At 45.3% G+C, this 15,470-nt stretch overlaps 1 protein-coding gene across 2 annotated transcripts; it reads right to left on the reverse strand.

Annotated features, from left to right (window-relative positions):
* Nucleotides 1-15,342, reverse strand: Unc-45 (unc-45 myosin chaperone). Of its 2 annotated transcripts, none has more exons than XM_077702751.1 (20): nt 14,848-15,342; nt 14,600-14,775; nt 14,320-14,409; nt 14,061-14,231; nt 13,831-13,999; nt 13,598-13,756; nt 13,341-13,518; nt 13,181-13,250; nt 13,021-13,113; nt 12,019-12,153; nt 11,735-11,829; nt 11,481-11,622; nt 10,026-10,166; nt 8,134-8,249; nt 7,670-7,736; nt 7,276-7,389; nt 6,707-6,822; nt 4,223-4,340; nt 3,773-3,919; nt 1-343 (listed from the first exon to the last, which is right to left on the reverse strand). In XM_077702751.1, exons 1-20 carry the CDS (start codon nt 15,074-15,076, stop codon nt 17-19), a joined length of 2,853 nt encoding a protein of 950 aa, XP_077558877.1. In that variant the 5' UTR covers nt 15,077-15,342; the 3' UTR covers nt 1-16. The 2 variants fall into 2 exon arrangements, with proteins under 2 accessions (XP_077558877.1, XP_077558876.1); XM_077702750.1 differs by having other exon boundaries at nt 14,596-14,775; nt 14,848-14,988.
* Between the last annotated feature and the right edge of the window lie 128 nt (nt 15,343-15,470).

The following is a 15,470-nucleotide window of genomic DNA, read 5'->3' on the forward strand; positions in this document are numbered from 1 at the left end:
TTCAAGAACAAAGTCTTTATTCCTCGCTGGCTTCTTCAGCGGCAGCATCCCCCGCGGGCGATTGCTGGGGCGGTTCGGCCAGCTGCCCCGACTTCTCGATGAGCTTCCACTGCTCGGCCTTGGCGAGCGTCTCCTCAGCGAGCTTGCGCACTTTGTCGCTGCTGGCCGTGCCCTCGACCTGGGTGATGGCGAGGAGCACCTCGAGCAGCTTGCTGTCCACCACCCGCTCGGCCACCTCCCTGGTGGAGTGCACCAGGTTGTGCAGGATGCAGAGGCCGCGGTGCTGCAGGCCCTCGTCCTTGTGGGCAGCCAGGCCGCCAAAGATCTCCTCCCAGTCCTTGACCTGCGTGCATGGCACACCATGTCCATTTGTGCCCAGTCCAGGTCTCGACATGGAAAGGCGCAACACATGAGCCATGGAATGGGGAAGGAGTGGCAAACTTCCCTGACCGTACACAGTGCAGCTGCCTGGAGGCTGACTAAGTGAAGATTGTCGAAACCTTGCAAGAAGCATTAAAGGGACAGCCAACCATTTTTTATGAAGTGCGTGTCCTCTAATTCGTATGAAAGTTGGCATTTTATATAGTGGGCTAACCGCAAGAAATTTCAAAATAAATTGGTAGAGATAATTTTAGTTTGGCACAAAACTTTTTGAAATCTAAAAGGTGACGCCGTGTGGTGCCTATACATAACAGAACTGTTCGTATACAAGCCCTCCGCTCATCCGACAATGCATACTACTACTACTACAAACCCTCCACTAATTTCAATGTAGGATTTATAAACTGCATAAAGGAATAAGTAAGGCTGCATTTTTTTATTGTTTTAGCTGGGGGAAAGTTTCTGAATAACTCTTTTCATCTTGCGTGCAGTTAAAAGTATGTTGCTGCATGCTCACTGTGATGGTGGCCAGCATTCATTTTGGCTGGTAGATCTAAAAACATGTTCAGATGTTCTAGAGGAAAAGTGTTTTGGTTTTAAGGTGTCCCCGTTCAGAAATCATATGGCTGTACCTTTAAAATAATGAAGCTGTTTACACTTGCAAGCTTGTTGCACGAGACTGAAAGTTTTCAACAACTTCGCTGTTCTGGTCAAGCAAGCTATTGCGCACTTGCATAAATCTGGAGCGCATACCGTATTTACCCGATTCTAACGCGCCCCCGATTCTAACGCGCACCCGATTTTCCTGGCAAAAAAAAACGAAAAAACTTGCACCTCCGATTTTAACGCGCATGGGACTTTGTGGCCCAGACAAACGAATGCGAGAGAAACGGGCGATTTATTTCCCGAAGTAATCTCACTCATCTCGCTCCTCGTCGCTTGAAAGCGTGGGAGCTGTTGCTGCCATTGCTGTTATCAAGAGCGCAAGTGAAACGATTTGACGATTTGTTTGAACGCCGATAGAAAAGCCTAGGCGCCTAGGCTTGCTGCGTCCGAAAAATCGTTGCTAAAAGCTTTGGCGCCATCTTGAGATGGCGATGGCGATGGGTGGGACGAAATTTCCGCTGTTTCGGCAGTTTCGGTTTTGTATCCGATTCTAACGCGCATGCGATTTTTCAGCGTATTTTTTCGGAAAAAAAGTGCGCGTTAGAATCGGGTAAATACGGTACTGTATGACAGATGCAAACTACATGATAATGTTAAGGTGCAACAAATATTTTTGAGTAAAACATAGAAAAGATTGTTGTATCTGTTCACATTTAGACAATTAACTATCTTGGGTGGCATGGCTAAAGGCAAAACAAAAATGTGTGACAGGGCCTTGCCACCTGTAGCTATTAGGGAAGCAGCGGGATCACAAGGAACAACAAATCTTTCTGCACGAACTAGAGAGAGACGAAAAAAAAAGCGATTTACATATGATCGTCGAAATAAATAAAAAAAAGTGCACACTGGCTTAATCATATCAGTACAAAATAATAAACACACATCTGATTTCGGAACCAGTAAAACAAGAAACAAAAAAATCTCGTGATGAACACATCATTCAGACACTGGACAGTGGCAAAAACTGCTGTCACCGGTAATTTTTATTTGCATCAGCAATTTTTCTTTCATTACATTATTTACTTTGTTAGAGATATGATATCGAATGAGATCCAGAATATCAGGGTATTGATTGAGGAGGTGAGGGATATGCCATATTAACCTCTGATCACCATAACATAGCCTGTTCGAGAACAGCACTTTTCTACCAAGCACATTCTCAGTTCATACGGGCTGCTATGAACATGGCCATCATCATCATCAGCCTATCTACACCCACTGCAAGGCAAAGGCCTCTCCCATAGATCTCCAGTGCTCACTGCAACCAAGTCATCCCCGCAAACTTGATCTCTTCTGCCCATCTAACTTTCTGCCTCCCCCTGCCAGGCTTGCCTTCCCTAGGGGCCCACTCTGTTACCCTCGGTAATTCAACATTGTAATTCAATTCAAACAACAATTGATCAGAATTATACTGGCACAGTACTTCCAGGGTTAATTTTTGCGTGTAGAGTTACCATACTAGTAATATTTCGTATATGTTAAAGTATGCTGTACAGCTTTCAGAATACTTTAGATTTGCAAAAGCGGGTATTGCTCATTCTTGAAGTACATAAGGTTATTTTGGTTTCTTTTCATTGTGGTAGACCATACTAGAAAGCAATAATTCAGCCGCGAATGAAAAAGGACATAGTAAACTTGACGTTTTACACTCGCAAGCAGGTAGTATCTTAGCCGGTTTAGTGCGCCCACAGCTTGACAAAGGACAGATGCAAGTTGGGCGAGTTGGTGCGTGTTCATACTTTAATCACAGCGCGAACGAAGGGACAGACAGAAAGATCAACCACTGGACAGGCGCTGCCAGTGGTTGATCTTTCTGTCTGTCCCGTCCTTCGCGCTGTGATTAAGTATGAGCTCGACAAAGGTTTGTTCTAAGGCGAGCTATGAGTGGTGTCCACGAAAGGTTTTCATGAAATGTTACACCAAGGACGCAAATTGTTTCAGACTGTGAAATACCTCTTATCCTTAAAGTTGAACTTCAGGTTTGTTGGAATTTTTGTTCCTTTTGGCCTGTTCCTAACCAATGTCTAGTTTCCAACGGAGAACAGAAAACATGTTGTGGCGGGTATTTTGCACAAATGTTTGTCAACTGGCCTGAAAACAGCATCATATTCAGCCCCAACTTTCTCCAAAAGAGCCCTCATCCAGCACAGCACATGTTAAAACTTGAAAATTTCAAGGGTTCACAAATCTGGCCCAGTTACAAGAAGGCTTTCTCTGATGGTACAACAGTGTGTTCACGGACAGTTCATGGCGCAAATGATTCCCCACAAACATGCCATCATTTCCAACATCGAAGAACCGATAAGGAGGATGGTGCGGGGGAAATAACGCACTTCTGCAGATTATTTTCTTGTGAAAAAATGCACGTAAATCGCATTGCTAGAACCCCTAGGCTTTAACCCAATGAAGCACCTGACCAGGCAAGGTTCACAAGTCTCCTAAGTGCCTTCTTGAGACCCAACAAGCTGCCCTACATATGGTCAAAAATCCCGCGCCATCTCCACTAACGTGACACCTGGGGAGGGTAGAGGTATACAGCTTAGCTGTAAAATTGTCTTGTCTTCGAAGCACGCACCTCTCTAGCGCGAGGTGTTAACGAATCTCCGGGTGTTGTGGTACCGTGACTACATGAGAGGGATGACGACGACGATGACAACAGGAGACACTAACAACCCCAGCCCCGAAGGGGCTTCACCGCTAAAGGCTCAGCTCCCTTGTCACTTACCTCTACCACCTTCTGGCAGGCGGGATTGCTGACCGACGTGAGTATGGCCAATGCTCCAGCGGCGGCCAAAGCAGTCTCGTAGTCATCATCCTCGAGGCACAGGGTGAGGTACTTCACACGATCGCCCTTCTCGAACACCTTCACGGCCTGTTAAACAAGCACATCATTTGCCAATCGTGGGGGCGGTCGTGCTTCAGCAAAGCTTTAATAACAAAAAATAAATGGGAGGAGGGGTTGCTTCAGCACTGTCTCCCATAGGATCCCTCAAAAGCAACCACCGCAGCAGACTTCTCGTCCAACTCACCATCAGCTCACCAGATAGTGGCCAAGATTGCGTATTTCCCATAATGTGCCCAACCAAAGAAATTATCGCTGCAGTTATTTGTCATACGCTTCAACCTTGCTTCGCTAGAAACAAACGGGGCAAGTAAAGGAAAGGAAACTGCTTGCCTCTTCACTCTGCATCAGGTTCAGGACGCACTGGACTCCAGCACGTTTCAGCATGGGGTGGTCCTCGTAGCAGTAGTTCTCTATCGTAGTGATGCCTCCGTCCTTGATCATGCGTGCTCTGCGTGGTGGGAGCATTGGCATCAAAATCAAATTCCGCTCGCCACCTAATGTCCCATCTCCTCGATCAAACAACAATGCAGCAAAATTGAGATGCGGAACATAACAAGAAAACCTCACAGCCAGAACGATTAACATCTACCGCTTAGATGACACACCTGTATAATCGCTCGTGTACAGTACCCATACGTCAATTCATTGTAATCAGTATTGTTTCAACTATGTTTATCAGTGAAAGTCCACAAAGTTCCTGCCACAAACTGCTTCTCCTTCCCTTTTTAAAGCGAACCTCTCTACGCCTTACTGATGGTGTCAAAACGTGAGAACGCACTGCAGGGAAGCCAACTTTGCACAATGGGTTTCAAAAATCGATGATGATGGTAAACAAAGGCACATCAAGCGCCTCAAGACAAAAACGCTTCCCATGGTCGGAATTAAACCTGGGTCTCTCGCGTTATGCAGCCAATGCCTACCCGATTGTGCCACTTTGACATGGTCAAAGCAGTTTGGATTTTAACTTTGGCTCAGGTTGCACGGGAAAAAGCTTTGCGTTTTAACAATCTTAACTCTTTCGCGACCGCGCCTATTCAAAATCGTTCAATTTGAACGATACTTTGGGAGCGCCTTTCCATAGTGTTCCAGGCGTTGCTCGAACAAGTAAAGCTGTTTGGAGTTAGATCAGAAAATGGCCTTTCAAAATCAGTTTTGTTTCCATTTTTGCAACGAAAACGTGTTTTTTACACGCGTTTGAATCACCTGGGTGTGAAAAAGGGGCGTGGTCATCGCACGTAACTGCTACCAACAAAGAATGTGTGCAACTCAATTACTTTGCACCAGCATTTGTTTTTTGCTATCAGGGCGTGAATGGTGAACTAGCAAACGATTTTCAATCGTCAGGATCGCACTCTGACAGTAATAATCCCAGAAATCAACTGAAAATGTCAAGAAGTGCCTGTTTGCAAAGCTACTTTATGATTTTAGGCAGTTTTATTGCCTTTGTGCATGTTGTTCTTAGTTGTGTTGCAGTTCTACTTACCACAGGACCATTTGCAAACAGTTTACAACAGTTTCGGTTTTGTTTCTGTGTCGCGAAATTTATATTTAGCGCTACTATGCAGTTACCCAACTTCAATGCTACCTGCCATGGCACCTTGAGCGTCCGCGATTGATCCTCGAACAAAGCACGCCGCTCCTGATTTCCCCCCACCCTAACCCAATTTCTGCGATAAGAACTTCCTATGCAAGTCAAAAGATCACACCCAGTCGCCAGATGTCTGCTCCAACGAGGACAGCACTTCAAACCGGCCTTACACACTGCCAGCTGTTCGCCTTCCAGTTTCGTTTCCATACGAGGGTATCTCCGGGTGTCTAGTGTTGCTGCTTAGTTGAACTGTCTATTCGGACGGAGTCTCCGATAAGTTTCTGTAATGTTTCATTTCAAAAATGTTAGGTGGCGCTGCAATGGAGGAGGCTCGTTGTGCTGATCTTTTTTATCACGCAACTGCTACTCGGCCAAAGTTTGCAGGGCACGATTCTAGCGCATCGCACCTCATTCCTGCAAGCAAGGCTGCAATTGCGAGTAAGAAGATGGTAATAAACTGCTAGTTTATGTTTTGAGAGATAATTGACAGTGAAAGTCAACAAGTATCAACCACGGCATTCCGTTTTCAACTTCATGCATGTTTTTTTCTGCATCGCGTGCTTGTCCCAAATATTGTGCTGGCTGTAAATGCAAAGTCAGTCACTGACAAGATGTTTTTACGTTATGTGGGGGCAAATTGGTGCCTCTTAAAATGTCAAACCGCCAGATTTCTTCCAGCGAACCACCCGAAATTGCACATTTTGAATTGGAGGTTGGGCTTCACCGCATGACACCAGCACCGTGCGTGCTTACATTTTTTTTATATCTGACAAACTGTTCCGCGCAAGTCGACATTTTTTCTAGGGTATTTTTGAAATGCTTCCCTACAAAATGTATATTCTAATTTTTTTCTACTACCGGTGGTTTGATAGACACAACTCCTTTTTTATTATTCTCTTTCAACAACTTGACAAAAATTTTGATTTTGATATTTTTCTTCGCAACTATGATATATGAAAACATTTAAAAAACTGTGTTATTGGAAAGGCCGTTAAATATTCTGCATTTTGCTTTCCTGCAATAAGTGCCTAACCAATTTTTTAGAAGAAAAAAGTTTTCTTGGACCCCTAAAAATCGGTCAATTTTCCGGCGGTCGCGAAAGAGTTAAGAAAGGGGCTTTGGTTTTTTTTTCTTCCCTGTTTTTGCAGTGAGTTACCATGCAAGAAGAAAAGTTAAGAAAACTGCTGTAGAGGGAAGCACAACTTATAGGCTGTACATGTACTCACCGGACGCTTTCACTGACTGTTGCAAGATTTGTGAGTGCCATCAAGGATTCGAAATTCTGCAATGCTGAGCATTCCGGGTGCAGCAAAGCCATAAGGGGCCGTATAACCTCAGCAGCCTGCAATGGGGAATTTCAGAGGTTAGACATGGCAACTTTGTGCACAAAGACAATTTAACCGCTTTTTGTTGACTTTAATTTCACTTCATTTTCCTTGAGGCAAGTTAAATCTAGAAACTTGGCTGCAGTACAACGCTGACGTCAGGTGAAGCATACATCGAACAGAAAGGGGTATTCCCTCGTTTTTTTATGGACACCGCTCACTAAGAAAAATGTCAACAATTTCACTACGTATTCCATTTCTGCTGTGTTGAGCAGCATAGTATATGCTTGTGATACCAGTCGTAAAGCTATTCCCTCCCTAATCTTCCTGCCTCGACAAGTAAGTTCTAGTTCTTTTAACAATTCTTGTGTGGGCCTGTAAACAGGGTTCACATGTGACAAACACTGTTGAGACAAACTTGGATTCATTCCATTCTTGACCTGAAACGGCATTAGCAAACTGTGGCTTACCCTCTGCCCCGGAAAGGCGACTTCTGGATTGATGGTGATGCCAAGCCGAGCCAAAGCCTGTGCTGCGATTGTTTTTCCATTGTCGGTGTTCTCCAGGGCAAGCTTTAGCAGGGCCTGCATAGGACACGGCCTTGCGCTTATCACCTCATTCAAGTCATCCTACAAAGCAGTTCTGTGAACTTAAAAACCATGCCCACACATGCACGCACGCATGCAATACACAGAAAAAAGGAAGATCAGTGTTGAAGAATGACAAAAGAACTTTGGTTATTAACACCTTGGAAGATGGAACGTGGTACTCAGCTTGTGAAAAAAAAAATCTCGCTGCAACGTAAGGAACTAAGACAGACTGTGCTGTTTAAATGTGTGCAATCTCGGCTTGCCACCTCCTTACCTTTGCGCCACCCTGCTGAACAACGTGGCCACGAAGTTCCTGGTGTTCGCATATCGCATTGAAGACCCTGCAAATAGGTGACAAATGTAAAGACATCTCATCATTAGGGCCCCTTTCTTACTTGCACTAACTTTCACTAGTGTGAGCATCGCACACATTTCTTTTAAGGAAAGTACCCAGTCTTTGCGAGGCCACAAGTTCTACACTCGCAAGAAAAAACAGAAGTGAAAAACATCAGAAGCTGTTTCCAACCCAGTGTGCAATAATGCACTTCAAAGGAAATTCCATACGACAGCAACCTGCTGGTCACAGTAGGATTCGGCCCCAGACCTTTAAACCCGTCAGCTTTCGCCACGGCTTTAAAAAAGCAAGCTCTGTTCTGCACCATCAGCTAGCATTTATGAAGGAGTTTTTCAAACAAACTCAAGTTGAGCTATAAATGTGAAACTCGTAGAGTTTAGTACCTGGCTATCATTTCCCGACTGTTCTTGCTCTCGGTTGTTGAAAGTGCTACAAGGGCTACGGTGACACCCGATTCCGCAAGAATCTTTGTTCGCTTGTCCACATGTTCTTTGGCATCCTGCAAAACGGGACAGTCACAGGGTTCAGAAACACGAGAGTGAGTAGCACCAACGCATGTTTGCACTCAGCCACAGAGGTGTGCAAGGATGTCCAGGGCTGCTCTTAAATCTTTGAAGGCAAAAGCATCAATTCACTCAGGACTTACACAGGACTTATTCCCGCAGGAATATTTCACTCAGGACTTACGCAGTTTTATCTGAGCTTCAGAAATTGGCGCTGGAGAAAAGAAGGCCAAAAAAAAAAAATTTCAACAGTCTAATGATCACCACCAAACCATGGTCCTTTAGATGACAAAGCAAGGATGGTAACCATTATGCCACAGACTCCCAAAGCCGTTAATGCAAGTATGCAGGATAAATGGCATGCAGCATAACCCAGTTGAAGACCAAGAGACTTTTTTGTGGACATGTGAGAGTCCATAAAAAGGGGTGTCATACACGAGACGTCTCGGAGTGCTACAGCTGAAGTAAGGGTTCCTCCATACTTGTTGGAAAGATGAAAGATCAGACACAGCTTAATTAACCCTCCAATCCTGTCGCAGCTGCACAACTCAGAGTGATTGAGTGAATAAACTTTATTTGCCCAGTTTAGCTGGGGCTTGCGGTCACAGCTGAGGGCTATTGCGACTGACTAGAGGCATTCCAAGGAAATTAATTTGGCTGCACTGATGTGATAGGTATTCCATCGGAATGAATGGTGCAATGCATCTGAGGGGTTGGTTTACAACAGCCATGTACAAGGAGAAATTTTGTTAGTTTCTAAGGCCAGCTCAGGGCTAAGCGCCAGACAGCTGCATCCCAGGCTGTGTGTGGTGGGTTGAAGTTTAATGATCATGTCTTTGGGGTGTTCAGGTCGTTCTCGTAAATGACAATACAGCAAATACAGGGAGGATGTCAAGTGTGAAAGCATAATAGAACTCATCGATCAGAATAAGGTAAAAATGAGATAAGCACAGGCGGTGTAATAACGTTTTTCAAAAATGATTAAATTTCAAAAGTGATGATACCCTCAGGTGACTGAAGATGCACATGTAATTGCGGTGACTAGTACGGAATTGAAAGAAATAGAGTCAACTGGTAATTAATCAAGAAAAATTACCAGTGAAACTAGACCGCAGGAAGGCAAACAGGTATAAATGTGCAATAGGTGACCGGTAAAAAGCGCAAAGGCTCATGGCTACGTCGTTTGCTCCCCCACTCGGTTCGAGATCTCTCCTGCCCTCCCGTACGCCGGCGGCTTTCAGGTGCGTGTGGTGTGCGTGTTGTTTATTTGTCACAGGGTGCTTACCTGTCAGATAAACCCCTAGTAGGGTAAATCGTTGTTATTTATGGAATTCTCGATGCATGAGCGTTTTCGTTTTCCCCGGTGGAAACAAATAACCAACAAGCACACACGGGCATGAAAGCCGACGGCGTACGGGAGGCCAGGAGAGCTCCCGAACTGGAAGTGGCGGTACTCCGCGGGAGAAAACAATGCACCCATGAGCCTTTGCACTTTTTGCCGGTCACCTATGCAGGCAAGGTGCGCGATTTTCAAAACCACAGCTCACACCAAAAGTACTCCAAAAGGGGGGCCTATATGTGATCACGACTAAGTGACTGAACAAGGAAATGAAAGAATATTGCATCATGACGACATCAAGTAATTAGAGCCCAGTCAGAATAGGCAAATGTTTTTAACATTCTTTCAAGTGCAGCAGGCGAAGACACAGCCATGGGAATATTTTCTTTTCTGAAGCTTCAGCCTTGCATTTAAAGTACAGACAGAGACTCACCAGGGCATGTTCCTCCGGTACATGCTGCTTGGCAAACTTGGCAAGCTCCTTGAGCTCCGGTATGATTTCCTGCTTTTCATAGCTGTTCGTCAGATTGACCAATGTTGTGAGCACGCCGTAAAGGACGGATTTTTGCTCAGTCTGCAAGAAAGCGAAGCACTTGTACGAAACGGCCCATCATGCTCAGCCCGACACCCTTTCTCTCTCTCTCTCTTTTTCTTTAGCCCTTACTGCAAGCTAAGCGCCATGATTGATAACTGTACTTTCAGCTCAACACACAGAAGCAAAGAGGAAAAATCTCTTGTGTCTGGGAAGTTTTCAAGCCCCAGAAATACAGATTTTATAGCATCCAAACTATGTACACTTCTACTTCTATATTCCACTCAATTCCCAGTCTAGGAAGAGCATACACGTTACAAACTAACTAGGCTCCACAAAGGCCTATTGGAAGTACAGTGCAATATCGTTACAACCATTATTTGGATACAACATTACTTATTTGCAATGTCTGGTTCGGATTCTTACTTGTGCCATTGATTAAACTTCTTTTACTGCGGATTCTGTGACAACATACATTTGAATATAACAGACTGGTTTTTTGCAACTCTACAGTGGACTTTTCAAATGCAGGCAAACTATCATTTCATACATTTGCAGTGCCTGTGCTTCTGACTTACAATGATGGTCAAAGAAAAACAATTATTTTAAACAACTAAATATAACTGTAAATTAGTAGAAGCGACACATTTTGGTGATGTCCTGGCAGTCAAGTGATAGGATTTAAAATTTAACAATGTCAGTCCAACCGGTCAGATGTTTATATGTGAAAGTCACCATAGCTGAAACACAAAAAATGTAAACCCTCATACAATATTGACGGCTAAATCTCCAAGCTTAGCAACAAGACCTTTACTTGCAATTTGCTTGTATTCATGTGGAGGCAATGTAAATGTCAGTGTAGGTTGAAGAAGTGAAGGAGTAGTAATAATAGAATGAGTAAATGAAAAGATGAAGGGGGTGGCAGACAACAGGAGCGCAGCAAATGTAAGAAGACTCATAGATGAGATTTTTTGATGCGCTTCATAAAACCATAAACAGAAACATAAAACCACCAGTAAACCCAAGTCATCCTGAATGTTTGTCCACCTTATACATCAGCCTGTGTCAGTTGTAACCGAACCTTAAGAAATGACTGGCATACTTTTACTGTATTTTTATCACAGTTGAAAAGTCCAAACTCTTGTTACAACAGACTTCATCCAAGATTCCCTCAAAGTCTGTAGTAACAGCATGTATTTGGATTGTTCACACTTTTTTTACATCAGACTGAAATCGTAGTCACTAACATAGTCTGTTGTAACTATCATGGTCTGTTGCTGTTGTAGTGTACATTAAAAAAAAAATTAGGACCAAAGCAGGCAACTGTACTGTAGGGTTAATGATTACAAGATAGACCTTTGCCAAGTCGATGAGGGCTTGTATCGCATCCTTGTCGCCGATAAGATCCTCCTTGACCTCTGCATCAAGAGTGAGGTAGGCCAGTCCCTCAGCGGCCCACTTTCTGAGGTCTTTGTCCTTCTTTGGGTTGATGAGGAAGCTAGAATGTGGTCATGCTTTTGTAGTTCACACCAAGAACGGCCACAACAGCATAAACAATGGTGATCTGAACAAGTACCCCACAGGACGCAAAATCTCCAAAGCCTGCTCACTTTCTGCATGTAGCCACCAGCGTCAAGGTAGTACCATCAGAGAACGGCCGCATGCTGCTGTCGGTGCCGCCAAAAGAGCCCAGCTTGCAAAGACCCTGTTGAAAACACACATAAGTGTAAAATAGCAGCACCTCCTTTCCTACATTATTTCGGTTACCAATTACAGCCATAGGCCATTTGGACACCCTATGACATTATCTGCTCAGTCTCCTCCCCCTTTTTAAATTTCAGCCTCTCTATTGGCAGAAACAGTATTACAACTGATAGTCATAAAAACCACTTACAACAAGCGCACGGACTCTGATGTTGTCGTTTTGGGACTTGTACAGCTTCTTCAGGATTCCCATCCCCATGGAGATGATACTGGTGCACTTGTCCTTTTTGGAAGCTGCTGCTATGATGGCTTCTGCTGCGATTCTCTGCGAGGCAAAGCAGAAGTCTGAGATGCAGCAAAGAAATCTCATGCTACAGTCCTTGCCGAAAAATCTTTAATTCTGATGCAGCGTTCAATGCCCATTTTCAGCCCATAGGCTTCGTGAAAACATTAGCAGCCCGATCGATTGTAAACCTCAAAAGAAAAACTCCCACCTCCCCTCGCGGGAACCCCTGTGTAGATGCGACGCATAGGCGGAGCGGCGAAGGGACCGCGTTTTATAGCGCGCATAACGTTGGGGGGACTGCGTAAGCCGGTCCCAGTCGATGACGATGTTGGCGTACTTGTAAAGCGGCGTGGACTCTAGGTGTTTGAGCCAAGCGTGGATGTTACTTCGCCGGAGAACGGCACACCGGTTATATGCGCAGCGCGCCCGAAGTAGAGGAAACCGCGGAAGAGAGAGTACTGCACATGCGCCGGCCCCAGCGCGTCTGCCGCGGCTATGACGCAACACAATCCGCTTTAATCCAATCCAATCCAAGCCAATCGAATCGAATCCAATCCAATCCAATGCCTTTCGTGAGAGAGTGTTCGCTATCGGAGAGGAAAGGGGGTGAGCGGCGGAGAGCGCAGCTGGCACGGCGAGGAGAATGGGGGAGGGGTGGACAACGCCGACGACAACGACGACGACGCCGGAGGGACAAGGCGAGTGAATCAGATGCTCTGCATCTAAAAATATTCCACTTCTATCATAACCTTCCACAGCCCACTCGTGTGAGCTGCAGGATAATTTCTGAAAGTTAAAGGTAATCTGAATCTTAGCAAGCATCGGGGCTAATAAACCCCAGTGGGGTGCTCACAAATCGGTACACTCTGAGCAACAGCAACAATCGTAGCCCCCTGAGTGCTGTACCTGCTGCATTTCGTCCTCAGAACCAGCCATGGCAAGCATCATTTCAACTACTCCTGGTGCTGCTAGGCAGTTATTGCCAACATCGAGAGGCCCCTGGAAAGAAAAAAAAAACACATAACTATATTTCATCCCATCTTTGCAGGGGCAAATTTAAACTCACCAAAAGCAGAGCTGTGATTGCAGAGGTGACACGAATCTTGCTTTCAATCTCGGGATCTCTCAGCTTTGAACTGCACACACCAACCAGAGTTCCGTGAACACAGCACGCAAAGGCCACAAACAAATGCAAGCACATTCTACTACAATCCAGCTCTACTCACTTGACATACTCCATTACTTTTTCCCGGTACTTCTCCTTTGCTTTGTCGTAGTCCATGCAGAAGTAGATCCTTTCGAATGCGACAGAGCAGTTGGGCCTCGTGTTTGGGCTGATGTCCATGCTGCTTTCATATTTGATGTCCTCAAGCTCACTCGCAACCTCCAGTAATTCAGCAAGACCTGAATCCCAAATGCAATGTGAGAAAGCGAGCTCAGCTGTTGGTAAGCTTTTATAACGTTTAGCCTGGTCGTGCATTACCATCGGCATCGACCAGTTTGATGCCCCAGTTGAGATGGTCGTAGTCGACGTTCTTTGTGATCAGTTCCAGAATGGCATCACGTCCCAAGGCTGTCATTACGCGGCTCGAGGAACTCTTAACAAGGGTAAGCATCACAGCATCAATGTCTGCCTCATTATCTGTAAAGAGTATATATATCATTTTATACGGTGTTTAATGGAAAACAAGACTACAAGACTTCAAAGGAATCTACCTTTCATCATCTGTGGATCTGGCTTCTTTGGGTTTTTAGAATCCACGCCACTAAGGACATTGATGATAGTCTGGAAAAGGTACTGAACCGCCGTGACATGCTGGGCATCTTTGCTGACAAACTGACCAATCATCGCTGGAAGGCCAAACTCTTTCAGCACTCTTGAGGCCTGCAAAGGTGGGTTCGGTCTTGACACCATTGACGCCACGTGCAAAAAAAGATTGCCTTACCCATTCAGGTTTCTTTTTGCACAGTTCGCTGAAGATCCGTATGCACGACAATGAGAACTCAGCATTCTTGAGCGACTGCAGTGCACTCAGGCACTTCGAGATTCCATCAGCAGCAAGGATGGCCTCCGCTCCAGCCTTTTCTCGAGCTATCACTACAAGGTTGTTTGCGGCCTGAAAGTAAGGATCACAGTATGGTCCGGCACACATCAGCATCTCCAAGAGTACGAGGTCTGGAGAAATCGTTTAGCTGTGTTCCCACCTGGTTTTTAAGGTCGAGCGATGAGTTGCTGTCCCCAATAACACCCATCATTTGCGATACCTTGTTGGATGTACTCGCAGTTTCTTTCGCCTGCAAGACAAAAAGTTTGTTGCAGTTCATAGCGGCTTTGTCACCACTAAAATAATATTGCTGTTGGACAGAGTTCAAGCACGCATGCGACGCTGAAGTACTATCGCGAAGCAGTGGCGAGAAAACGCAGAGAAAAACTGTGCGAGAATGAGAATGGACGAAAGCAGACACGGAATTAAGATTCACTTGCAATTTGTTGTAAAGTTTGACTGAGCCTGCGCAGGCTCTGTTGAACGGCGGTGTTTTGGGGCTCCAAGTGCAGCACTTGTCGGGCATCTTTGAAGGCTTCGTTCACTTTTCCCAACGCCTCACAAGCTTGACTTCGACGGAAAAGAGCCTTTACATCCGTAGGGTTCAGCTCTAGAACTGCAAAGGCGAGAGAGGCGTCGTTCAGCTAGCTACGGCAAAGCATTTTAAACGGACGTTGAAACGGCTTACCTTCAGAGGCGTCTTTAACGGCATCCTCATACCGAAGAAGCTTGATGTTAGTTGCTGCTCTGTTGTTCAGCAACACAGCTCTGTCACTGCTGTCCGCGATCGACAAGGCTTTTGTGTACTTTTCCAAGGCTCCTTTATAATCGCCGACTTTAAACAATTCATTGCCTTCGACTTTGATGCTTTGAGCACTGCTCGTTGAAAGTGTCTGCTCTGACGTGCCCGTGGTCATCCTGCCCGAGTTCACCGACACCAATTCACGCCTGTAGCTCTTGCTCACATGCACATGGTCCGGCCGTCCGGTCTCGCTCCCCGACAAGCCAAAAATAACTTCTCGGGATGGCTCTCTAGAAACTTCTGGCAGCCGCGCTTAGCTTGACGACCCCACTCTGATGTTTTGAAAGGCGGAGACTCCGAATATTCAAGTTCCTGTTCGCGGCAATGTTATGCAATGCGAAACTTATCACGCACTGAAATAAGCACAAAACAAATACGCCCGCGTGCGCGTGAAGCGCCATATATGGTTCTAACTTCCAATTCTTCTCCGGTTACTGAATGTCTAGAAATACTGTATTGACAGTCTAATTGATTTTTTTTTTCACACGAAAAATTACAGGCGCCAGCCT

This window comes from Haemaphysalis longicornis, unplaced genomic scaffold, assembly GCF_048455015.1.
Source record: "Haemaphysalis longicornis isolate Haplotype H1 unplaced genomic scaffold, Haemaphysalis longicornis Haplotype H1 scaffold_3, whole genome shotgun sequence".
Taxonomy (NCBI): domain Eukaryota; kingdom Metazoa; phylum Arthropoda; class Arachnida; order Ixodida; family Ixodidae; genus Haemaphysalis; species Haemaphysalis longicornis.

Bases quoted from the DNA above. Each gene is read 5' to 3' on its own strand.
- Unc-45 (XM_077702751.1), bottom strand. From the start codon at position 15,076: ATGACCACGGGCACGTCAGAGCAGACACTTTCAACGAGCAGTGCTCAA. The intron at 13,114-13,180 runs GTGAGTTTAAAT...TTTTCTTTCCAG, and splicing joins CAATCACAGCTCTGCTTTTG to GGGCCTCTCGATGTTGGCAA. The intron at 6,823-7,275 runs GTAAGCCACAGT...TCCCCATTGCAG, and splicing joins TCGCCTTTCCGGGGCAGAGG to GCTGCTGAGGTTATACGGCC.